The sequence below is a fragment of the Podarcis raffonei genome, chromosome 4 (genome assembly GCF_027172205.1).
Source record: "Podarcis raffonei isolate rPodRaf1 chromosome 4, rPodRaf1.pri, whole genome shotgun sequence".
Classification (NCBI taxonomy): Eukaryota; Metazoa; Chordata; class Lepidosauria; order Squamata; family Lacertidae; genus Podarcis; species Podarcis raffonei.
Genome location: NC_070605.1, coordinates 16,702,900 through 16,730,258, shown reverse-complemented (window position 1 = coordinate 16,730,258; position 27,359 = coordinate 16,702,900). Strand labels below are relative to the sequence as shown.

The window sequence follows — 27,359 nt, the reverse complement described above, 5'->3', positions numbered from 1 at the left end:
GATTTAATCTGGAGGCTATATGCAGGCTTTCCATTTTTAAAATGTAAGTGTCCAAATTGATAACAATGAATTATTCATAGCTAAGATCTTGGCTAAAATGAGAGGAAGGATACATCTCAATAATGATGAGAAAGAAAGAAAGCTTACAGAACACAGAGGACTGCAATGGGCAATTCACAGCAAAACATTATTTTCCTGTTGCCAAATATGTCTGACTCTAAGGGTGGTTAGAATTTTCATGAGATGCTATTTGCAGCTATAGTAGCTGTAGTAGTTCCACCCATAACCACAGCTGCACATGTGTTGGGAGAGGATGGCATAATAATAATAATAATAATAATAATAATAATAATAATAATAATACTATTATACAGGGGTGACTACCTGCTTGTGCATTTGTGTCCTGAAGCATTCCTGAGCTTGGTCAACAAACTCTTGTTTCAATAAAACAAAATTGGGTTAGTTAATAGATTGTACGGTAAAAGGTAAAGGACCCCTGGACAGCTTAGTCCAGTCAAAGGTGACTATGGGGTTGCAGCGCTCATCTTGCTTTCAGGCCGAGGGAGCTGGTGTTTGTCCACAGACAGCTTTCTGGGTCATGTGGCCAGCATGACTAAACTGCTTCTGGTGCAACAGAACACCGTGACAGAAAACAGAGTGCGCAGAGACACCGTTTACCTTCCTGCTATAGCAGTACCTATTTATCTACTTGCACTGGTGTGCTTTCGAACTGCTAGGTTGGCAGGAGCTGGGACAGAGCAATGGCTTTTCTGAGCAGCGTGGGGCTTGCGTCTGCCCACCACCTCAGCTGCCCTACAGCTGAGAGGGAGGCTGTGGAGAAGCTCCATGCAGCACGCCCTGCTGCACCACCCTGGCACCCGAGGGACTAGCTACGCCACTGGGGAGAGGGCCTTCTTGGTGGGTGCTCCGAGTCTCTCCCTAGAGAAGCTAGACTGGCTGCCTCCCTGCTATCATTCCCCCACCCTTTTTAAATGCTTTATTGAGTTTAAAAAGCAAACAGTCAACAAAAAAATAATAATATACTTTGCCAAGAAGATAAATTATTTTCTTCATACATAACTTCCATAACGACTTCCAGTCACCCCATCATGGGTTCAAATTATATTCAATATAGTACACTATTCTTCATCAATCAGAACATATCACAATTGTCTTATTTTCCTAAAATTTTCTACTTTTGCCTCCTTACTGTCATTCAGCTGGTAGGCAAAGGCTTTCTTGTTCCAACAGGCTCTTGGGGACCGATTGCCATGCAGTTTTCGTTGTGATTGTCTGTATGTTTTTAAGAAATCACACACACACACAATTTTCTATCAATGTATAATTGATTTTTAACAAACCCCCCCCCATTTTTTTGCTGTTTTTTATTTTTATCTGTAAGCCACCTTGGGTCCCTGTCTTGGAAAATTGCAGGTAATAATAATAATAATAATAATAATAATAATAATAATAATAATAATAGTTTCTCATGACTGCAGGACAAGAGAGAGAAAGATGGAGCTTGGGAATTCAATAGAAAACCACAAAGTGCATTTCCCCCTGACTATCTGTTAGTCCTCTGCATGGGAGAAAAGTTGATAGATTTTTAGATTCTGATTTTAGATTTTAGATTCTGATTTTAGATTTTAGATTTTGTATGCGACAACGGCCGCGAGAGTTCTGGTAGCACAAGGATGGAAGACCGAAGAAACCCCAACTAAAGAATCATGGCAAGAAAAATTGATGGACTGTGCAGAACTGGCAAAACTGACATATAAGCTGTGGGACAAAGATAACTGTGACTTTAAGGATGAATGGGAACTCTTTACAAAGTATCTGAAGACGCAACAAAGCGAACTGGACTCCTTGGCAGGTTTTGAATAAACTTTCACAAACTTTTTATTGATAATTATCAGCTAAATAGTTTGAGGATCTATACAACTTTGTAACATGCAGAAAACAGCATTCTTAGAGAAACCAAAGACTGGAACTGAGGGAAGTTGGGGGGTAGGGTGGGTGTGGGTTTTTTGGGGGGTAAAAATGGGGGGACAAACAAGGATGATATGTTGTTGGGTAATATGTCTTGTTATAATTTTGAAGAAAAAAGAAAAAAAGAAAGATAGATAGATCCTTAGATTTATCAAAGTTGATAGATGTTTCCATTTCTAAGTCCAGCAACATCTGGAGGGGCACAGATTTTCATCCCAAGTCTACAAGTACCAGCAGTGGTTCTCTAGGATTTCAGACAGGGGTCAATGACAGCTCAACTTGGAGGTGCCAGCATTCAAACCCGGGGCCTTTTACATGCAAAACAGGTGTTCAACCACCCAGCTGCCACCCTTCCTCTAGATATGCTGCAATTTCAGGCAACATGGAGATAGGAGCAGGAAGCCATGCTCGGGTGGTGTGTGTTTTTCCAAACGAACGGAACCAAACCTATCCCAGTCACAGGAGCTTTATAAACCATATTTTCAAAAGGAGAGAACAAGAGCTTTAAAAATAATCTGTGATAGATACAGTGTGACAAACAGGAAACAGAACCAAGATGCTCACAATATGGTCACAAATGCTATATTTGTATTCTGCATCTGGTGCTTCCCTTCTGCAGCCCACATGCGGAAGACTGAAAAAGTTTACAAGAAGGATTCCTAATCTTGCAAGTCAAAACACTTGTTTTTTAAAGACCATCATCAGGGCCAAGTACAAAGTTTATGCCAAAACTTTTAGCAGGAGTATAAAGTACATACATGTATAGAGGGGTTGGTGACTTAAATGGAGCCCAAGCTGTGGTGTAGTGGTTAAGAGTGGTAGACTCGTAATCTGGTGAACCGAGTTCGCGTCTCTGCTCCTCCACATGCAGCTGCTGGGTGACCATGGGCCAGTCACACTTCTCTGAAGTCTCTCAGCCTCACTCACCTCAGAGAGTGTTGTGGGAGAGGAAGGGAAAGGAGATTGTTAGCCGCTTTGAGACTCCTTTGGGTAGTGATAAAGTGGGATGTCAAATCCACACTCTTCTTCTTATCAAGTCGAAGTGAGAGCATTGATTAGCATTTGCCTTCCCTCTGAAGTGGCTTCATTGGCCAATGAAAATAATTGGCCCACTGTGACACGTTCTACACAGCTACCATAAACCTACCATTAAAATTATGGATTGGTCATTTCTTCATCAGAGGGCAAATGGGCAAATTTAGCAGGGGATCAAATACTTTCCCCCCTCACTCTGTGGTTATTAATAGTTACTAGCTGTAATAGCTATGTTCTCCCTCCATGATTGGAGGCAGTAACACTTCTGAATACAGTGGTACCTCAGGTTAAGAACTTAATTCGTTCCGGAGGTCTGTTCTTAACCTGAAACTGTTCTTAACCTGAAGCACCACTTTAGCTAATGGGGCCTCCCGCTGCTGCTGCGCCGCCGGAGCACAATTTCTGTTCTCATCCTGAAGCAAAGTTCTTAACCCGAGGTACTATATCTGGGTTAGCGGAGTCTGTAACCTGAAGCATCTGTAACCTGAGGTACCACTGTACTGGTTTCTGGAAGCCACAGGAGGGGAGAGTTGCTCTTGTGCTTGGGTCTTGCTTGCAGGTTTTACTACAGGCATCTGGTTGGCAACTGCGAGAACAGGATGCTGGACTAGATGGGCCACTGGCCTGATCCAGTAAGCTTGTCTTTATTTTCTTAACCACTAAGCGACTGCTTTAGGGCATCATGAAAGGGCAGGGAATGGTTAGCTATTTAATTTATGATTATAGAACTTTTGTTGCCCGACAGAGGAAGAGGTGCTTCTGGCAGCTCTGGCAGTCACCGGTATAACTTGGCTGGCATTGGTTGCACCACATTCTCCTCAGACAGCAAATGAGCAAAGAAGAAGAGGAAGAGAAGAGTTTGGATTTGATATCCCACTTTATCACTACCCAAAGGAGTCTCAAAGCAGCTAACATTCTCCTTTCCCTTCCTCCCCCACAACAACCACTCTGTGAGGTGAGTGGGGCTGAGAGACTTCAAGAAGTGTGACTAGCCCAAGGTCACCCAGCAGCTGCATGTGGAGGAGCGGGGAAGCGAACCCGGTTCACCAGATTACGAGTCTACCGCTCTTACCCACTACACCACACTGGCTCTCAAAGCCATTCCTAAGTCTCTTTGTTTCTTCAAATACAGTGGTACCTCTGGTTGTGAACGGGATCCGTTTCGGAGCTCCGTTCACAACATGAAATGAACGCAATCTGTGTCTGCGCGTGCACGGGTCGTGATTTGCCACTTCTGTGCATGTGTGTCACGTCATTTTGCACGTCTGCGCATGCGCAAGTGGCAAAACCTAGAAGTAACCCTTTCCAGTACTTCTGGGTCACCGCGGGACACAACCTGAAAACGCGCAACCCGAAGCAAACTTAACAAGAGGTATGACTGTACAGTGGGCCTCAGCTGTCGAACGTAATGCGTTCCGGAAGACCGTTCGACTTCCGAAATGTTCGACAACCAAGGCTCAGTGGGCAGTCGGCAAATCCCACTGAGAAAACTGAGAAATGCACCTCAGAAGCCGTTCGACTTCTGAGGCATGTTTGAAAATGGAAGCAATTACGTCCAGGTTTTTGGTGTTCGAAAATCGAAACGTTTGGTTTCCAAGATGCTCAGAAATTGAGGTTCCACTGTACGGTATTACCTGAGTAAGTAGAAACAGATTTTTTTCAGCCAGAACTCAGCTGGCACCATTGCCGTTATAAGAGAACAAGGGAGGCGCTCATGGTGTGTTCCAGCACCTCTTTTTCTAGAAAAACAGCACTGAGAAGAAATAGAATAGAAACATCTGTGTGTGTCTCTCTCTCTCCACCCCTCATTTTCCCTTTCCTTTTTGTTGCAAAAAGGAATATTTTATTTTGGAAGGGAGTGCCTGTAATATCGGGGAGGGGGATTGTGGGAGGGAAGTGCTGAACCATAGAAAGGTAAAGTAAATAATTTACGATGTGGGTAATGATGATGAAGAATTTATTAATAATTTATGGTGATGCATGCAGATTAGCGAGGGGAAAATGAATCATGATGAGTCAATTTAGGACGGTGAATAATGAGCACTCTCGGAATGCGCTCATTTGCCTGGGTAGCCAACGGTTGCAAAAAAATTTCCCGTCGAAGAGCACCAACGTCGTCATGAGGACCCAGAGCGGTGATGTGCAAACTGCAACCGCCCTGCTTCGATGCCAGATTGGGTTAGAAAAGCCCAGGAAAGAAGGAAAGGAAAGGAAAAACAGCTCCATTTTTAAGTTCCGGTCCAATTCCAAACCCAGTGGTGCGGTCGTGTGTGAGTAGAACGGGGCGAAAGTGGTGTGTGTGTATGTGTGTGTGTCTATTTTCTTTTGTCTGTTCTGAACGAGCACTATAGCACCTTGAGAGAGAAATCCATTATTCGGGGAGCCAGCTTTATGCGTACAACAGTACGGCTTGAACAGGGCCGGATTTAGGTTTGATGAGGTCCTAAGCTACTGAAGGTAATGGGGCCCTTTGTATGTCCAGCTGTCCTTTGTCAACAACAAATTGCCGCTGTTTTTTGTGTTGAATATATGCTTTATAGTAATTTATGGACCTAATAGGTATCTAAAGCCATTTGCACGTAACAAAATATGTATTTTATCATAAAATACATATTTTATGTAGGCACCCTATATATAGAAATGAGCAAAGCAGTGATATTTTAGGGAGCAGGCTAGCAGATGGGGCCCATGACTTATATCATAGGAGCCTACACAACACAAAACACTGTTGCTGTATGTAGGTTTTATTCTATTTGGTTTTTATCTTATATTTTGGAAATGTACATCCAGTTTTTTTCCCTTTATTTTTTTGGGGGCCTCCAAGAGAGTGGGCCCCTAAGTTATAACTTGTTTAGCTTATACGTAAATCCGGCACTGGGCTTGAACACAAAACTAGTAAGAACCAGTTATGGAGGGTGTTAAAGGTAAAGGTAAAGGGACCCCTGACCGTTAGGTCCAGTCGTGGCCAACTCTGGGGTTGCAGTGCTCATCTCACTTCATTGGCCGAGGGAGCCGGCGTACAGCTTCCGGGTCATGTGGCCAGCAGGACTAAGCCGCTTCTGGTGAACCAGAGCAGCACACGGAAACGCTGTTTACCTTCCCGCCAGAGTGGTACCTATTTATCTACTTGCACTTTAACGTGCTTTCAAACTTCTAGGTTGGCAGGAGCAGGGACTGAGCAACAGGAGCTCACCCTGTCACAAGGATTCAAACCGCCCACCTTCTGATCGGCAAGTCCTAGGCTCTGTGTTTTAGACTGGGCTTGAACACAAAACTAGTAAGAACCAGTTATGGAGGGTCTTAGTTGGAGTGAAAAGCAGCTCCAGGTACGATGCAAAGAGGCCAGAGGAAAGGAGTTGGGTTGGGTGACTGTTTTCAAGGACTGTGGTTGGACAAAAAGATAGTGAGGTGATGGGGTGACAGTAGGTGGCACAAAGTGATTGGCTAGAGAATAAACAGCCAAGGTAACACCTCCCCCATATAGGGGTGTGCTAATAGACTATTATCTCAGACTCTTTGGACTCTGACCTGTAATGCATTAGTGAATAAAATTCTGCCTAATTGGAAATCTGGTTTGAGCTTCCGTATCGAACCCCCCAAAGGGAATTTCACCCCCCCCCCAACCTTCCTGCCATCACCACAGCTCCAGTCTCTTAAACAGACATGGTTGGGAAGGAAAGTTACTTTTTCCGATTTGGATTACAAAGCGGCAAGGGAGTGTTACATTTCCAAATACATGCATGTGTGTTTATATAACAACCTTCCAGAAATAAACTGGTTGGCAGTGCTAATTATCAAAAATTATCCCACAAAAGGTCGTATTTGCTGTCATGTTTATAACAGAAAGAAATTGTTCTAATTGTGTGAGTGCCTTTCATTAAACTGGTGCAAAACAGGCATGAAGAAATGAAAATCCATTTGGTCATTCTCTAAAAGCACTAAGTAGTTCAAATCGTTTGCAGTTAATTGCCAGTATTTTTTACACATTAAGATGTTTAGATGTGTGTCTGTGTTCTAAATAGTCCTCAGGTAAGTTGTCAGTTAGACTACTTATGGAAAAAATGGAATATGTTTGAATATGAATAATGATGATTACCGGTGAGAAGGTCCCATTTTGAAAAGGTGCCTGGATGTTATTTTTCATGGTCGCAAACATTTCCCATTATCAGGGCAGGATAAACTGAAGCCATGAGTTCATGTTGAGAAAGAAAAAGTCTACGTTGGATATAATTGAATAGCACTCACCCCAATTAGTTGTAACACGAAAGATGCAGGATTACAAATTGTGGGGAAATGTCTGTGTCTGTTTTGGGTTGTGGGGCGAATCAAAAGCGTATACAGATCAGAATACCGGGTTCAGCCCCATCCCAATAACTCCTGCTTCTTCAAACGACTCCATAATTTCTAATGTTGCACTGAAATTGTGCCCTGCGTCTTCTCCCAACCATGCCATCTGATGAAGGAAAAAAATTGCACCAAAAAATTAGGAAAGTAAAGAGACAATTTTAGTGAAATTTGTGTGGGTGTGGGGTTTTGTGTTGCAACAATCTTATTTTCCAGGTGGCTGAAAGGCATTTGTGAGTGACTCCTTTTACCCTCACAGAGCTATGATTCCCAGAGTTCCATGGGAAAGAGGGGTTGATTGATAAACCACTCTGGGAATTATATTAATTATTACCGGTAATTATTATATTAATTAATTATATTAATTAGGATTTCCCAATAACTATCAGTACCCTTAACAAACTACAACTCCCACAATCCTTTGGGGGGAGTCACAAATATTTGAAGTGGTATCATAGTGCTTCAAATATGTGGTCTGAATGTGGCCTAAGGACTCAACTACATTAGTCAAAAAAAGTGTTTTAAATGAGTTATAACACTGTGACACCAGATGGCACTGTAGAGTTCGGTCTTTCGACAATGTGATTTCCCATTATGAGGTTTATAACGCATTTTCCTGAAGCGTTTTTTTGATGTGTCTAGATCCAGCCTAAGTTGCATCAGCAATGTAACATCCTAAACCCTTTAAATATGTTTGTGGAAGGAGGTGGAGGTATTGATTTGTGCTTTTTATTGTTTTTATTATGTGTTTGGTGTTTTTATCTTGTTAACTGCCCTGAAATCTACAGATGAAGGGTGGTATAAGAATTCAATTAATCATCATCATCATCATCATCATCCTATCCGTATTTATTCAGAAGAAAGTCCAACCGAGTTCAGTTGGGTTTACTCCTAAGTAAGAATGCATAAAATAGCATCCTCAATCTAGCAGCCACCTCTATTTTGCAATTTAAGTAACCTTTTACAACATCCCTGCTTAAATCAGTGGAGGCTGCAAAACACCAGTGAAAGCAGAATGGCTGATCCAAACTAATAGTTTCTAGAAAGTGTAGAGGTGAAGGCAATATTAAAATAACATGAAGCAATATTAAATATGGAGCCACAGTTGTTTCCAATGTTCATGGGTGGTGAAACTGGAGAGGCTATTTTTCTTGAGTATTCTCCAGAGGCAGGCTGACGTTCTCCCACAGCTGAGGAAGAATATGAAAAAGTTTTGTTTTGTTTTTTAATCCCAAAACTATCAAGAAGGTTCTTTTCTGAATTGGCTCAGCCAGCAGTGTGGTGTAGTGGTAAGTCTGTGGGTGGCCTTCCCCAACTGGGTGCCCCCAGATGTTGTTGAACTGCAACTCCCATCAACCTTGAGCATTGAGCATGGTGGCTGTGGGGATGATGGAAGCAGTAGTATAACAACTTCTATACAGCATTATATCTGCCTCTGGGGTTAAGTGTTAGACCTGAACGCTCTAGCCACAATGTGGTTTTAAATAGTGTCCGCCCAATTGTTTAAAATGTCACTGAACAAAATGAACCCTTCTGTTGACAACAGATAGCTACCAAGCCAAAAATTCCTCTTTTGTTTTGTTTTTGGAAAAATTGTAGAACCTTTCCTCCCCCTCTTGGACCACTCACTGCTCACCATTTGTCCAGCCCCCTTCTCCCATATTCTGCATTCCCCACACCAGAACATATATTTGAAGAAGCGAAATCTGCAAATGGTTCAGAACTAAAAGCCATCAGCAACTGAGTTATCTCTCTGTTGCAAATTGTTTTCTGTCCCCATCTCTCCCCACCAAAAAAAGAACGACAGTAAAAATGAATCCTCTGATTATTCATCAAATGTCACATCACCATTAAGGAATGCTTTTGTCCTGTACAAAAGCTATAAACAGCTTCTGAAGCTGATTGATAGTGTAAAATAAGGATAAAGCATCTAATCGATCTCTCAAGAGCAACTTATTACATAGTAACAGGGAGTAGCTGTATCAGAGAAAGGTGCAACTGAAGGGCTGGTATAAATACAGTAATACCTTCACAAATGTCCGCCCCATCGACCATCCATTTCGGCGAACGTCCACGGCAAACCTGGAAGTACCGGAATGGGTTACCGTATTTTTCGCTCTATAAGACGCACCAGACCATAAGACGTACCTAGTTTTTGGAGGAGGAAAACAAGAAAAAAAATATTCTGAATCTCAGAAGCCAGAACAGCAAGAGGGATCCCTCTTGCTGTTCTGGCTTCTGGGATACCTGTGCAGCCTGCATTCGCTCCATAAGACGCACACACATTTCCCCTTACTTTTTAGGAGGGAAAAAGTGAGTCTTATAGAGCAAAAAATACGGTACTTCCAGGTTTGCCACTCACGCATGCGCAGAAGCGCAAACCACTCCACGCACGTGCGCAGAGCAGCGCTTTGTCGAGCGTCCCTTTCATCGAGCATCCAGGGCTCTGGAACGGATCCCGGACTCAAAACAAGATACCACTGTATGAGAGAGGGCAGCTCATCCCGTACAATGTAATTAAAATATAATCTACAAAAATGGTGTGACATCCGGAATGCACCACGCATACCTCACTAACACCCTTAAATCAAAGATCTCTCCAAACTCTTTCTATTATGTCCTGGAATGTAGCTGGACTCTCATGTAAATTAGCTGATTCTGGTTTTATAAATTTTCTTGTGTCTTATGATATAATACTTTTGCAGGAAACCTGGTCTCTTAAACCTTTAAATATTCCTAATTTTATTACTTATAATTTACCCGCTACTAAAATGTCAACAAAAGGACGCCCTAAAGCCGGTTTGATCTGTGGTATTAAACAGTCTTCTAACCTTAAAATTAATTATATCAGAAATATTGGACAGCATGCACAATTGTTATCATTTTCCATTGTTTACAGGGAAATTCTTCTTTTAAATATATACTTTCCTCCCATAGAGTTGGAAATTAGACCAGATTATGGTTGGAATATAGTCTCTGAAGAGTTGTATTTAATACGCAGTAAATCTCCAAACATCCCCCTGATTGTAATGGGAGACACCAATGCTCGAATTGGATCAGATAATACAGCTCTCTATAAACGCTATGTCTCAAATCCAGCTGAAGATGCCCCACTTCCATTGAGAATAGGGAGGAATTCAAAGGACATCATTATTAATAAAGCGGGAGGAAAACTTTTACAATTGGTTTTAGAATTTAATCTTTCATTTTTGAATGGCTCAATGTGGCCGGATATTCCAGGAAATTTTACCTTCAGCTCCAAAAGGGGTAGGAGCGTAATCGACTATTCTCTAGTTTGCGTTGAAATGTTAAATGAAGTTGCCTCTTTTACAGTTGTACCTCGCTCAGAGAGTGACCACTTCCCAATAGTTTTAGAGATGTACAGGAATCCTAGAAATAATGATATTTGTCCTCTTAATAGTATTGATAAGACTATTTATGCCAAAAGAATTTATATAAGTGATAAAAATAGGGAGGATCTATTAGCAGTATTTGAAAATAACCCAGTTATTCTCGAACCTGTGGCTAACCAAAATTTGATGCCCTTGGAGAACAATGATTGTTATTATAAGACTATCCAGGAATTATTTTCTTCTTTTTTAGACCCTCAGTTCAGCAACAAACCTTTAAATAAGTATAACTGGTTTGATAAAGATTGTATTAACTATAAGAAAGAACTTAGAACTTGTCTAAAAGAAGCCTCTATTAACAACTCCCAAGGTCTCTGGAAGACTTATTTTGAAATGAAAAATGCTTTTAAGAACATGCTCCTGGGAAAAAAATCTGAGTTCGCACTAGCCAAATGGTCTAAAATTGTTACTGCATTAGAAATCAAAGATACCAAAACTTTTTGGTCACTTCTCTCAATAAAAGATATCACTGATTTCCCTAATATAAGCGATGAGACTTGGATTTCACATTTTACTGCTGTTTTTTATGATCACCAAGTATGTAAAAAGGAAAATTTTAAATTTTCTCTGGCAAAAACCACACAATTTCAAATTACTGTTGAGGAGATGAAAAGGAAAATTTTTTCGTTTAAGCAAGGGAAATCACCTGGTGTGGATGGCATTCCAATAGACCTGTTGAGATTAGATGTAGAATGGTGGGCCATTAAACTTGTGCCACTTTTTAATTCTATCACTCAGCCCTTGTACCTAAGTCGTGGAACAACTCAATAGTGGTATTTGTTTAAACAATAGCCCACTCTTTTTATTACTTTATGCAGATGATGCTGTAATTATTTCACTCTCTGTTTTGGGTTTAAAAAAATTATTTAAGAGTTTCTCAAACTACTGCTCTCTCAATAATCTCAAAATTAATTATGATAAGACAAAAATTATGCAATTCAGAAAGAGAGGGAACCCAAAAGGCTGTATAATTAATGGACATCTAATACAGGAAGTTAAGCACTTTAATTATCTGGGAATCACATTCAAAAAATAATATGAATTGGAATACACATATATGTGCTGCAATAGTTAAGGCCAAAGTGACAGCCCACCATATTAAATACTATTTTTTTTCTCCAGTAGGAAACAGATTTATTCCAGCTGTATTGCAAGTGATTGACATGAAACTTTGTGCCCAACTTCTATACGGCACACCAGTGTGGATTTCAGGTGACCTCAAGAGGTTGGATAAATTTCACGCATCCCTTCTGAGGTCATTATTAGGACTTGCAAACTCTGTAAAATATGAAACAATATGTTGTGAGCTGGGAATATTGCCTTTATCAGTAAGAGCATGGCTGAGGACCTTGAAATATTGGATCTTCCTCCATTATAGAGCCCTATCCCCTAATTCTCTACTTTACGATCTTTTAAGTGATAGTGCAATTCACAATCTATCATTGACTTGCAGGAGAAAACTGAATTCGATAGGGCTCACTCTAACTGACTTTGAAATTTCTGATCCCAAAGATACATGGGAAATTATCAGGAAGACTCTTACAGAAAAAAGTGTTCTCGCCATGCTTGAGGTTGCAAAGCACAGCACCTGCTCTCCTATCCACTTAAATCTCCCTTTGTGTAGAGATTTCCAAAAGGGATACATGACAAATCTGAAGAAACATGAATCGTGTAGGCTGTTTATGTTTGCCAGATTTAACATGTTTCCCTCGGTGGTAGTGAGAGGAAGATACTTAGCTATCCCAGAATCAGAGCGTCTCTGCAAATGCAAAAAACAGGAACCCGATACTCTAGAGCATATATTCTTTTCCTGTGATTTTGGCAGTTATGCCAGAAGACAATTATTTGAGGCCCTAAAATTTAATAGACAGATTTTTACACAACCAACTGTTCAGGACCTGCTGGCGGACAGCGATGATCAAATTACTATTATAGTGGCTGAATTTTTAAGTGCTGTCCATGAAGAAAGAATGGGCCATGATAAAGAGACTTAGTGGTTCTTAATGGTAGATGATGTTGCTGTGTTGTATTATATTATCTATGTACATCGATTTATTTTTTGGAGTTACGAATAGGACTGGGATAAATTGTGTTCGCTGAGCCCATATTTTATACAGTCTGTATATGATGTTTGTTTGATAATGTGTGGTGTGCTATGCCTAATAAAGGATTTTGAATTTGAATTAGAATAATCTACAAAAATCTGCCATGGCCAAACTCCCAAACCAATTAGGCCATGGGTAGGCAAACTAAGGCCCAAGGGACGGATCTGGCCCAATAGCCTTCTAAATCCGGCCCGCAGACGGTCCAGGAATCAGTGTGTTTTTACATGAGTAGAATGTGTGTTTTTATTTAAAATGCATCTCTAGGTTATTTGTGGGGCCTGCCTGGTGTTTTTACATGAGTAGAATGTGTGTTTTCATTTAAAATCCAGCCCCCCACAAGGTCTGAGGGACAGTGGACTGGCCCCCTGCTGAAAAAGTTTGCTGACCCCTGAATTAGGCCATATATATGTATCTTGCACTGTATCCATTGATCAGTCTATTCCACTTCTACCTTTAATGCTTTAATGATCTACTGTAGCTCTTCAGTTACTTAATATTTTACCAACCTACTTTCTAAATCACAACTCACATCAGCCCTGGTCTTCGCGCAGGATGGCTTTGTGGAGTCATCAGTTGTTGCTATGGGAAACCAGGCAGAGGGCCTTCTCAGTAGTGGTGCCCGCCCTGTGGAACAACCTCCCATCAGATGTCAAAGAGATAAACAACCACCTGACATTTAGAAGACATCTGAAGGCAGCCCTGTTTAGGGAAGTTTTTAATGTGTGACATTTTAATGTATTTTTATCTTTGTTGGATTAAGTGGCTGAGGAGACCCAGCCAGATGGGTCGGGTACAAATAATAAATTATTATTATTATTATTATTATTATTATTATTATTATTATTATTGAGTGCTAGGTCCTCAGCCATTGCCCAAGCATTCCAGGTTCTGTTGGCATCCCATAGCAGTCTGAAGACTGTGTGGTCCAGCTGGGAGTGAATTCTGTGTCAGTGGTTTTCCTCCCTCCTAACAACTTCTCACAGAACCAGGAAGAATTTCCCAAGCTCCTGCTTATATTGCCCACCCCTGAATCTGCTTTAAATTCCGTGGACACCCTTAGCTGCACAGCTCTCGGCTCCGGAGATAATTCTGTCTAGACCTGCACTTTTTCTGCCTCGAAGACCTTATGTGGCTTTATGAAGAAAATGCATTGCAAACAATTTCAGCTATCTCAAAATAAAATCTATTGTCGGGAAATTCAGGTGGCTGCTCCAAACGTATCATAAAACCAGGAATCATCCAAAGCTTGTCTGAAACATGTTTGGGGACCATGGGGGTGGCTTAACTAGATCAGAGGGAGAGAGAGAGAAATTATTTCTTCTGCAAGAAAAGGAAAGTAAAGGGGGAGGAGAGAAAGAACAAGCATATCACTTTTGCAAGTTTTCAAGATAGAACTGTTAAATACAAGCAGGGTCAAACTAGCCTACGGGTGTTAGGGATAAATGAACTCCCAATGTCTCAATTTGGAACCGGCTCATTTATGAGTAGGGATGGAATTTACTGGGGGAGAAGGATCTCGATGTTTTACTGATCTGCACAAATCCCCCCCCCCCCACTCTAATTCCCATCTTGTTTCATTGATGTCATGGAGATGCAAGCTATTTTTAAAAATTGCTCCACTAAAAACATGAACAATTCCTGCATGCTACATGCATTATTGTAAACATTTTTAAACCCCCTGCTCACACATGTACAGTCCAGGTTTCCTAAAGTAACAGCGCATACATGTGCATAACTATGTAAAAATACTTCTCTATTAAATCTAATACAGTTATGCAGCAGAGTACAGTCGTACCTTGGAAGCCGAATGGAATTCGTTCCGGAAGTCCATTCAACTTCCAAAATGTTCGAAAACCAAAGCGAGGCTTCTGATTGGCTGTAGGAAGCTCCTGCAGCCAATCGGAAGCCCCGTCAGATGTTTGGCTTCCAAAAACAGTTCACAAACCAGAACACTCACTTCTGGGTTTGCGGTGTTCGGGAGCCAAAACGTTCGAGAACTAAACTGTTTGAAAACCAAGGTATGACTGTTCTATAGTACTCTATAGAGTATTATGGACATACTTCTGTCTCCAGCTTCCAGCATCCACCTTCCAACTCACAAGCACACACCCCAAATCTGACAATTGTTTTTCCACCCACTAGTCAAGTGAGGCTTGACTCACTCTCATTATATGCAGATGTCAGGTGTTGGCTGAATGACCAAGGTGACTAACCTGACAAAGGGACTAGTTTGACCTGTTCTTCAGAGTCCCCCTTAACAGGATACAGGATCACAGCAACTGGAAGGGGCCTAGGACAACATCCAGACTGACACCCCCCCCCAAAAAAATCCTCATAACAGTATATACCCTTTGATTATAATGTAATAATAATAATTATTTATTATTTATACCCCGCCCATCTGGCTGGGCTTCCCCAGCCACTCTGGGCAGCTTCCAACCAAATATTAAAATACAGCAATACAGTGGTACTTCGGGTTACATATGCTTCAGGTTACATACGCTTCAGGTTACAGACTCGGCTAACCCAGAAATAATATCTCGGGTTAAGAACTTTGCTTCAGGATGAGAACAGAAATTGCGCAGCAGCAGCGGGACCAGAGGTACCACTGTACATTAAACATTAAAAGCTTCCCTAAACAGGACTGCCTTCAGATATCTTCTAAAAGTTTGGTAGTTGTTCTTCTCTTTGACATCTGGTGGGAGGGGGTTGCACAGGGCGGGCGCCACTACCAAGAAGGCCCTCTGCCTGGTTCCCTGTAACTTGGCTTCTTGCAGTGAGGGAACCGCCAGAAGGCCCTCAGCGCTGGACCTCAGTGTCCGGGTAGAATGGTTTATAGTAAAATAGTAAAACCTCTGCATGGTGTACAGCAGGGGTGTCCAACAGGTCGATCATGGTTGATCGCTGGACCCCCTTTGCCCACCCCCCAAAAAAGCTCAACAACTTTTATGGGTAGATCACTGCCAGGTTTTGTATAGTGGGAGTAGATCACAGTCTCTTGGAAGTTGGACGTGTCTGGTGTACAGAAATACAGAAATGATCAATAAAATATTTTTAACCAAAATTGCATCGCAAAATTCAAAGACGTCCACAATCTGATCTGCATATAAGTCCAGAAACTGGGAATTAGGCCAATTTGCTTTCAAATGCAGACTGTAAGGAATTCTCCTCCATACCATGGTCCCAATCGAGCTGATTTTGCTTTCAGATCTGAGCTTCCTGAAGCGATTAATGGAACAAGGCTTTGCCTCCTTTGATATCATCTGCAAAGTCAATTGGTGAGATGAACTGCATGTTCCACAATGATGACATGCTCCTCTTAAGATTGTGCCATATCAGAAATGGAGATGGGGTGTTGCATCATTGAATTCTCCCTCCCTTTCCCTTGCCTGTGGAAAGCTAGCCCTACAGAACAACAGTTTCTAGCATCACCTTCCAAATGGTGTGCAAGTTTGCAATGTGAATTGAGGTGTGTGGTTTTTTTTTTTTACAAGAAGGCATTCAATCATGCATTTTCCAGCTTGCATTCCTGATATAGTAGAAATCCCATGAAGCCTGTGAAGCATCGATAACCATCTCATCCATGAATCGCTCTCATCCTTCTTTAAAACCATCTAGCTTGCTCGCCATCATGACCTGCTGTGGGAAAGAGCTCCAGGGCTATTTTAAATCTGTCCTGAGTTCAGCTTATGGGAATCTTTAGGAATATAGGAGAGGATATATTGTTTTGATATTATCCCTCCTCAGTCATGCTAGTGAGCAAATAGCAGGGTACAGTCCCTTTGCAATTTATTGGAAGCAAGTTGATGGTTCATTGTTGTTGTTTAGTCGTTTAGTCGTGTCTGACTCTTCGTGACCCCCTGGACCAGAGCACGCCAGGCACTCCTGTCTTCCACTGCCTCCCGCAGTTTGGTCAGCCTCATGTTTGTAGCTTCAAGAACACTGTCCAACCATCTCGTCCTCTGTCGTCCCCTTCTCCTTGTGCCCTCCATCTTTCCCAACATCAGGGTCTTTTCCAGGGAGTCTTCTCTTCTCATGAGGTGGCCAAAGTATTGGAGTCTCAGCTTCAGGATCTGTCCTTCCAGTGAGCACTCAGGGCTGATTTCCTTAAGAATGGATACGTTTGATCTTCTTGCAGTCCATGGGACTCTCAAGAGTCTCCTCCAGCACCATAATTCAAAAAGCTCTCACTTCCATACATCACTACTGGGAAAACCATGGCTTTAACTATATGGACCTTTGTTGGCAAGGTGATGTCTCTAGGATTTGGTAGAATCCTTTAATTAAGCAATCCAGTCTGGCTTGTATATTGCACTTAAAACACACTTAAACCGTTTTATTTACAGCTGTATAGCTGAGTCCTCAGTATAAGGTAGCTTTCAATGATCCCACAGAGAAATAGCATTGGTAAAACCTTCCCTCCTGGTGTGGGTGTTTTTTTTGGTTTGGTTTTGCAAGTGGGATTTGCATTTTAGAAGTGCCGCCTATACACAACCTTTCTTTCCTAAACAAGCAGTGCAATTGCAAGTATCTGCCTCCTGGTATTTATTATTAATAGGAAGCTAATGAGGTGGATAATTAAGCAGTCACTAATCGCCAGACCAGAGCCTGAAGGAAACTGGGTTCAAATAAAATGTCCCCCAAAGGATTAAAACAAAAACAAACCCATAATGAGTTGTTCATTGTTGTGATCTGTCGTTCCGGGCCTTGGCAGATCTTAGTTTTTATTTACCATAAAATACAATTGGGAGACCTGTGGTGGAGGAAGGGGTGAGGAAGGCCAACTTGATTAAGCCAAAATGTACATATAAAGCAAAACTGATTTGTCTTCATTTGGATGTCCTGCCCTTTAAATGTTTGTGTGCTGCAGTTATCCAGTGCTGCAATACAAGAGAGAGACTCCTTGTTCTTCCAGGTTTCCTTTGACACAGCCAACAACCATAGTGCCACCCAGGGCCTTCCATTCTGATGAAAGGTACCTCCCTGGTTGCCTCCCAGCAGCTCTGTTAAATAGTGATTTTCATTTGTAGTGGCTCAGCAGCCATACTGGCTGGGGCTGATGGAAATTTGGAGTCCAACAATATCTGGAGGACGACAGGTTTCCTTAACCCTGGTTTGCAGGGAGAATTGGGGACAAGATATTTAGATTCTGCCACACTTCCAGGGATGTCATCAGGACCAGAACAAGTTTTGACCTTGGGCGTTAGGCAATTTTTTAAAAATGACCTTTTTATGAGGGATTAAAAAATATGTTAAAGATTGGTTTGCTACATCTAAAATCAACCTGGGATTTGGTTGGTACTGCTGACAGCTCAAAGTGGGGAAGGCATGTAGGGTTAAAATTCCAGTTCAGTACCCTTTGGGAAATGGTATTTGGGGAAAGCTCCACATTCCTGGAATAAAAACTGCTGCAGTGTTTGGATCATCTCATGTTCCAGAACTGAAATATTCTTCTTTTCAAATTGAATTATGGTGCTGGAGGAGACTCTTGAGAGTCCCCATGGACTGCAAAAAGATCAAACCTATCCATTCTGAAGGAAATCAGCCCTGAGTGCTCACTGGAAGGACAGATCCTGAAGCTGAGGCTCCAGTACTTTGGCCACCTCACAAGAAGAGAAGACTCCCTGGAAAAGACCCTGATGTTGGGAAAGATTGAGGGCATAAGGAGAAGGGGACGACAGAGGCCGAGATGGTTGGACAGTGTTCTCGAAGCTACGAACATGAGTTTGACCAAACTGCGGGAGGCAGTGGAAGACAGGAGTGCCTGGCATGCTCTGGTCCAGGGGGTCACAAAGAGTCGGACACGACTAAACAACAACAACAACTGTATATGCCAATGGGAATCACCCTAGTCCAGTAGTTCTCAAAGGTTGTGGCGCAGGAGAGTGTGACAGGTGTGGCAGGAAGATTCAAGGACAATCCAAGAAACATTTAAGCATTTCATTGTAATATAGTATAGCATAGTATCAAAATAATTTGGGGAGGGTATACAAGCAGAAACAGTATCCATGCCTCTCTTCAAGAACATTGGCTATTCTTCTACAGTTCTCCATGGCGTATTGTTTTGTGTTTTTTTAACGTATTTTTTAATTAACGATTTCTTGGTTTACAAAAGTATGTGCAATGTCTTTTTTTCAAGTTTCATTTTCTACAGATCAGTTTCATTTGTTAAGACATAAGTGTTACATTAGGAAGAAAAGGGGGGAAGAGGTGGAGGGGGCCATGGTGAGTGGGGGTGGGGTCGGGTGGCGGTGTTTCTATTTGCCCTTTAAATCCATATCAACGAAAAGGAAATAACTCACTCTGAAACTCACTTACTGGTGGTACCTAACACCAAGGAAACTAGCGCTAATACGCCCAGGAACCTCACAAAAATGCTGGAGAGGGTGCATCTCCACAGGCACATACCTCCACATGTGCTGGGAATGCCCCCAAATCCAACTATTCTGGACAACAGCCATACAAGGAATATGCAAAATAACTAAGCAAGTATTAGAAGTCACCCCAGAACTGGCCCTACTAAGCATCTTCCAAGATAATAATGCCCACTCCACGGCATATTGTTGTGAGCAGGGATTTTCAGCTCTGACAGATTCGAAAGATCAGAAAAGGGAAAGGCTTCTTTGTGTTGATTTAGAGACGAGAGTGAGTTTGTCTCAATTCATACCTAATATAAATGTGAGAGCTCACAGTTCTCATTGAGTTTGTATAAATCCTTAAGTTACATATGTAAGAGGCTCATTTATGATTATATTTTGGGAATGATTCGTGTCCTTATGCAGCTACATTGTTTTTTACTTTCTGGATGCTCCATGATCCTATCATAAAACAGTTGTCTTCTATGTTATAAATCAAGCACTGCTGGGAGTCATTTCTTTTTGTTTTCCAATGTATTTCTTATCAATACAAAATTTGAGAGCCAGTGTGGTGTAGTGGTTAAGAGCGATAGACTCGTAATCTGGTAAACCGGGTTCGCTTCCCGGCTCCTCCACATGCAGCTGCTGGGTGACCTTGGGCCAGTCACACTTCTCTGAAGTCTCTCAGCCCCACTCACCTCACAGAGTGTTTGTTGTGGGGAAGGAAGGTAAAGGAGAATGCTAGCCGCTTTGAGACCCCTGTGGGTAGTGATAAACCGGGATATCAAATCCAAACTCTTCTTCTTCTTGGTGTAACATGAGAAATTTTTATTCTGAATGTTTGGCCTGGAGAAAAACATTTGAGAACTACTGCCCTAGTCACTTAGACCACAGAGTGGCCACCAAGACCACATAACACCGGTCTTGAAAGACCTACATTGGCTTGTAGTATGTTTCCGAGCACAATTCAAAGTGTTGGTGCTGACCTTTAAAGCCCTAAACAGCCTCGGCCCTGTATACCTGAAGGAGCGTCTTCACCCCCATCATTCTGCCCGGACACTGAGGTCCAGCACCGAGGGCCTTCTGGCAGTTCCCTCATTGCGAGAAGCAAAGCTACAGGGAACCAGGCAGAGGGCCTTCTCGGTAGTGGCGCCCGCCCTGTGGAACACCCTCCCATCAGATGTCAAAGAAATAAACAACTATATGACATTTAGAAGGTAACCCTGTATAGGGAAGTTTTTAATGACTGATGTTTTGATGTATTTTTAACCTTTTGTTGGAAGCCACCCAGAGTGGCTGGGGAAACCCAGCCAGAAGGGTTGGGTATAAATAATAAATTATTATTATTATTATTATTATTATTATTATTATTATTATTATTTGAAAATAATAAACTGAAACTGAAAATAGCAAAGAGAGGTGATATTATAATGGCAGACTAAATACCTTGCAGTTTTGCTACCCTTTTAACCATACCCCATCCTCCATATCAGTCACCTGAAAGAAGGCCAACTCAGTCTCCCTAATGGAAGGTAAGGTGCAGATCAGCTATATTCTCTCTAATCAGCTACAGGACATTTTCTCCCTGCTCTGTTGGATGCCTCTGATAAGAAGCATCAGAATAAAAGAGTCACTAATCCCTTGGGCACTTCTCGTTCTGCTTAGACAAACTTGCTCTGATACATTCAAGAATGTAATGGGGGGGGAGGAATACAATTTGCTCCCCAATGTCTTCTTTAAAGTTACATTTGCTCCTTTCAACATCATGGAAAAGAGCAGCAGCAGCAATAGATGTTTCTCTTTCCTGGTATAAAATGTTAAGGAGCAGTGCCTTTTTTTAAAAAAAAGTGTTTAGGGATACTCTCATTTTGACTCAAGCAAATCACCATTCTGTAGTTCAAATCGGGAAAAATAAATGCATTAAATGGACAAAAGTACAAAGATTCACAAAATGTTTAGGGGTATGCATACCCCTGCGTACTGCCCCACAGGGTAAAAAAACACTGTTAAGTAGCATCAGGACTTGGGAAGTACAAGCTAAATGCTTGGGATGTCTGAGAATACAACTGCAAATGGATATAGGGGTGGAAATTCCTGCAATTCTCATTTTCACCCAAGGTCAGGAGCGGAAATCGCGTAAGCAAATTTAATGTAAAGAATAGCTTTACTTTCGTCCAATGAAATGCATTATTCTTTGTATTGTATCTTTGTAAACCATTTAAAGACCATTGTAGTTAAGCGATATATAAACTGTTTAAACAAAACAAACACAAATTTGTTTAATTTTTTTCGTATCAAGTTCATGCAAAATTTAAAAGGATCTGCACAAAACAGAGAGGGAGCTCAATGCAAACAACACAGAAATGAACTAGATTAAGGCTATTCTGCTCATCCTTAAGGGCTGAAGTCAGGAGTAAGTATTCCTGGGCACCTGCTGATGCCCACATCCCAATTGGGGGCCCATTGCCGACCCCTGTAGCCAATAATAATAATAATAATAATAATAATAATAATAATAATAATAATAATTTATTATTTGTACTCCGCCCCTCTGGCTGGGTTTCCCCAGCCTCTCTGGGCGGCTTCCAACAAAGATTAAAAATACATTAAAATGTCACACATTAAAAACTTCCTTGAACAGGGCTGCCTTCAGATGTCTTCTAAATGTCAGGTAGTTGTTTATCTCTTTGACATCTGATGGGAGGGCGTTCCTAGCCCTCTGCTCCCCTTCCTTGCTGTTGCTGTCTGTTCAACTACCTTTTCCAGTATGAACCCTTTCCCACAAACCATTAGATTTCCTTGTGAGGCCCTATTGTGGGTGGAAGTTTTGTTTTATAAAACAGATAAGGGTACATCTTTTATTGTCATGGTATCCACACTTCGGAATGTAAACCCACCCACCCACCCCCAGAAATTAGGATGGCACCAACATATAATGAATTGGAAAAGATATTTAAATACACTTTCCCAAAAAAGCCAGAAGCTTTCTTGCTAGGCTTGATGGGAGAGGAAATAGAAAAAGCAGAATCAAAGGTTATTTATGTATGCTACGACAGCTGCCAGTGCTTTGTTAGCCCAAAAATGGAAAGTACCAGAATTACCAACAATAGAGGAGTGGCAGACAAAGATGGTTGATTATGCAGAACTAGCAAAACTGACCTGTAGAATCCGAAGAAAAATTCCAAAAAGATTGGAGTAAATTTATGGAGAACATAAATAATAACTGTAGAAATTTGAGGACTCCGGCAGGACTGAAATTAAACCACAGACTTGCTGATCAGAAGGTTGGCGGTTCGAATCCCCACAATGGGGTGAGCTCCTGTTGCTCGGTCCCTGCTCCTGCCAACCTAGCAGTTCGAAAGCATGTCAGAGTGCAAGTAGATAAATAGGTACCACTCCGGCGGGAAGGTAAATGGTGTTTCTGTGCGCTGCTCTGGTTTGCCAGAAGTGGCTTAGTCATGCTGGCCACATGACCCGGAAGCTGTACGCTGGCTCCCTCGGCCAGTAAAGCGAGATGAGCACGACAACCCCAGAGTCGGTCATGACTGGACCTAATGGTCAGGGAGTCCCTTTACCTTTACTAGATAGGATTGGATACAATAAGAAACTGTGGAAAAGTAGCTGACATAAGAAAACCTGTTGAGGGAAGGGAATGAAGTCAATGCTCAGCAGAGTGTGGAGAAAGAATGTGGGTAAATGATTGTTGAATATTATTGTATTTTGTTTGTATTAAATGAAACACCAATAAAAAGCATTTTTTAAAAAAGGATGGCACCAACAGTTTCTTCTTCTAGCTGGCTCCTTGAGATTTTTGTTATTATTATGCAGCTAGGCTTTTTCAGGATAACATCTGGACTGCTAGGAGGAACCTCTGCACACCTGAACCAGCAAGTGTGCCATGAGACAGTATTTGACATCTGCCATGCAGTATTTGTTGGTATTTGTTATACATTTGTTACTATTTGACAGGTGAAGTGCAGTTCCATTTATTGCAAATGACCATCGGAAACCAATCACATTCCCCATGGAATAATTATGGGGGCATGGGAAATGTTGATACACCAATCTCTTCAGGAAAAAACACACAAAATCTGCTTTTTGGAGCTGTGGGAGTGGATATTGTCACACTTTTGAAATAAAAATGGAAGTATCAGCTTTTTAAAAAAATATCTCTTTTGTTTTTCATCACCTGTTCAAAGGGCTGTACAATGCATGAATGCAAACAACAACAACCAGGATTTATTAAATGGAGTTGTTGTTGTTGTTGTTTAGTTGTTTAGTCGTGTCCGACTCTTCGTGACCCCATGGACCAGAGCACGCCAGGCACTCCTGTCTTCCACTGCCTCCCGCAGTTTGGTCAAACTAATGCTGGTAGCTTCAAGAACACTGTCCTACCATCTTGTCCTCTGTCGTCCCCGTCTCCTTGTGCCCTCCATCTTTCCCAACATCAGGGTCTTTTCCAGGGAGTCTTCTCTTCTTGTGAGGTGGCCAAAGTATTGGAGCCTCAGCTTCAGGATCTGTCCTTCCAGTGAGCACTCAGGGCTGATTTCCTTCAGAATGGATAGGTTTGATTTTCTTGCAGTCCATGGGACTCTCAAGAGTCTCCTCCAGCACCTTAATTCAAAAGCATCAATTCTTTGGCGATCAGCCTTCTTTATGGTTCAGCTCTCACTTCCATACATTACTAAATGGAATAGCAGGTGTCAAATACTAGCAAATGTTGAACACAGTTGCATGGCAGGTATGAAATACTGTTTACATGCTAAGCTCACAAAGCACATCATTTCAACCATATGGAGTCCAGAGCATGGAGGAAGAGTTTTTCAGGACAACCAAGCCACTGCCTTTTGCAAAGACTGCCTGGACTGATATGCTTTAGGCCTCTTTTATTCAAAGACTAATGCACAGTGCGGTTCTGGACGTGTAACAACATTGAAGATGGCATCTTTCAGTTCCAATATGCAACGGAGATTCCATCTGCCTCTTTCTTATGTTTTCCTTCATGCGCAAGGCTGCAGGTCCCACGACGCCAAACATCCATCAATCAGGTTTTATTTAGGAAACACTTTTCATGCAAGACACAGCACAAGGAAATCGAAATGTAGGGAGGGAAACGTCTCTGGCAGATGAAGTAGTCAAACGAACATTTAGCAACATGAGAAAACAATGAAACACTCGGCTGAGAGGAGAGGTTTTTTATTTTTATTTTGAGAAGACAGACAGACAGAGAGAGAGAAGATATTCTCGTGTAGGAGGAACATGAGTTGTCTCTGCCAAACTCCTCTGTTAAAAATTCCGAGAGATTCATTCCTTTCCACATGTGTTTTTGTGCTAATCTCCGAAACTAGATGGGAACTAATGACATAAGAACATAAGAAGAGCCTGCTGGATCAGGCCAAAGACCCAGCTTGTCCAACTTTCTTTCTTTCTTTCTTTCTTTCTTTCTTTCTTTCTTTCTTTCTTTCTTTCTGTATTTTATTTCTTTATTGCAATTTTATTGGTACAGTATTAGAAGCCTATTGTCCTCTCTCCTCATGAGATTATGATCAATATGCCCCATACTTTTTCAAATACATGTTTATTAAGTTGCTTTCATTGCACTGTGGTAATAATAATAATAATAATAATAATAATAATAATAATAATAATAATTTATTATTTATACCCTGCCCATCTGGCTGAGTTTCCCCAGCCACGCTTCCAATCAAGTGTTAAAAACAATACAGCATTAAATATTAAAAACTTCCCTAAACAGGGCTGCCTTCAGATGTCTTTTTAAGATAAGATAGCTGCTTATTTCCTTCACATCTGAAGGGAGGGCGTTCCACAGGGCGGGTGCCACTATCGAGAAGGTCCTCTGTCTGGTTCCCTGTAACCTCACTTCTCACAATGAGGGAACTGCCAGAAGGCCCTCAGCGCTGGATCTCAGTGTCCGGGCTGAACGATGGGGGTGGAGACACTTAATGTGAATGTTCTCCAAACCCTTGGAGTCATAGTACTGATTTACTCCAGACACACGCTTGTCTCACTCCAACAGCTACCACTGATAGGTGTTCCAAGCAATTCTCTTCTCCTTGCCCCTGTTGGTGTATCTGTGGATGTAGGCGGTCCTCACGCCAGGGATGACCAAGCACATGTACATGAGGCCCAAGCTAGGCAAGATCTCGTACCACATCCTGACGGCTGCACGGCTCTTTCCTTCCGCAACCCTGGTGACCTCTCAGTGAGCCGAGCTGCCACACGACTTCACCCTCAAAGGAGAGCTGGTCTCTTGCGCATGCTCCACCAACAGCCCTTCAGCTTGTCCAACTTTCTAATCTCTCCATGGTCAATCAGATGCCTGGGGGAAGCCCACAAGCAAGATGTGAGCTCGACAGCCCTCTCCTCTCTTGCGCTTTCCCACAAATGACTTCAAGAAACGCACTGCAGAAGATCTCCATCTAGGTTAGCAGCCACTGTTAGCCTTTTCCTCCTATGTCCAATCTGTTAATTTCTGTTTCTCACTGAGCAGCTGCTGGGAGTCACAAGACTCTGTTTACATTCCAGAGACCTTCCAGTCTCACGGGAAAGGAGACAGGATGTGACGTTAGTGGTTTTCCGTTTCTTTTGTTCCTTTGTTCAGTTGCTCTCTGCTCTCACAGGGAGAGGATGTATATTTCTTTGCTCTCTGCATAGCTAGAAAATAAAGCATAGCAATGTAGCTCATACTATCTCATCCTTCTGCATGCTGTTTTGATGCTCTGCTGGGACAACGTGCCTGAGGCCTTATCAAAGGATCAGGTCGTCAATTAACCGTCGGGAGGCGATTCCGAAGATAAGCCTTATCAGCTCAGAATAATGGAGATTCCGACACAATCCACTTTAAAAACCAGCGAAGTTGGTGATCATCTCTACCTCTTGTGGAGCACATTCCACAGTTTAATTATGCTCCGTGGGAATAAAGACTTTCTTTTGTTTGTGCTGAATGAGCACCGAAGGACTTTCCTGCCATCACCACAGCTCCAGCCCGGTAAATGGACAGAAGTGGGAAGGAGATTTATTTTCTGACTCTGATTGCAAAGCTTCTAGTACTCAGCGACTAGTACTCAGTTGGAAGAGAAAGATATAAGGATTTCTAGTTTGTTTTATTTGAATGTGTGTGTTTTTCTGACCTTCTATTTAATATATATTATTTTTGAGGCAGCCGAGTACCTATTTGACAAAAGAATAAAATAAAGCCACGAAAGCAACTTGAAGGAACAATGCAGCTAAATAAATATAATAGTCAAAAGACACTTCAGCACATAATCTTATAAACGTTCACGATGCTGAAATCCATTAATATCCATCGCCCCCACAATGTGCAGTTGTAATTCACAGCAATGCTCCCATAAGCCATTCCTGTGGCAAACATCCAACCAGTTTAGTTTCCAACATGGATTTTGAGGCATGCATTCCAACAGGCTCTCTGTATAACTTACATTTTCTGGTGAAATGAATTTGACAGATCATGCTTCCAGGTCACATGCACATGAATAAGCATTATATATTCATTATGTATTACTTCAGCATTTATATATATATATATTCACATGGCAGACTACCTGCATTCTCAAGATGACTTTCTGGTGCCAAACCCCCTGCGTCATCAAAATAACTAAGCACTTTTGCAAACAATTTCCATTTTTGCCCCAAGAGGAAGAAAAAAACCCTTGAAGGCAACAAAAGTTGTGATGCAGTACAACTGCAAATGTAACCGACATTCATGAAACCAACTGAGACAAAGTGAGTATATCAAATGGTTAGCCATGTAGTCAAAGGACTTGTCCACACTTACCTTTCCTCTGTGCTTTTCAGGCATGGCCCATGCTTTAAAGCTCTGTGTCTGAGCTCCCTCCCACCCTTTTTTTTGCTCCAGAGCTTTCCCCATGAAAACTGCTCTTTAAAGCTGAATCAGAACAAACAGCAACCTACAGAAAGCCTGAATAGCCGTTTGTTGCCGTTCAGCTTTAAAGAGCAGATTTTCATGGGAGGAAGCTCTGGAACAAGTAAAAAGCACTCAGACTTAAAAAGCACAAAGCTGTGTCTGGAAAGAGCAGGGCAAAAAGTAATTGTGGGTAAGCCCAAAGAAGTCTACTAAA

General features: G+C 41.8%; 1 protein-coding gene across 1 annotated transcript in view; it reads right to left on the bottom strand.

Annotated features, from left to right (window-relative positions):
- LOC128412322 (NADH dehydrogenase [ubiquinone] 1 alpha subcomplex subunit 1-like) overlaps window positions 1-25,491 on the bottom strand; it is a 31,952-nt gene extending 6,461 nt beyond the window's left edge. The window contains 1 exon segment of the mRNA XM_053385228.1: window positions 25,183-25,491. Within this exon segment, the coding sequence (XP_053241203.1) occupies window positions 25,183-25,414 (232 nt within the window). The 5' untranslated portion in view covers window positions 25,415-25,491.
- Between the last annotated feature and the right edge of the window lie 1,868 nt (window positions 25,492-27,359).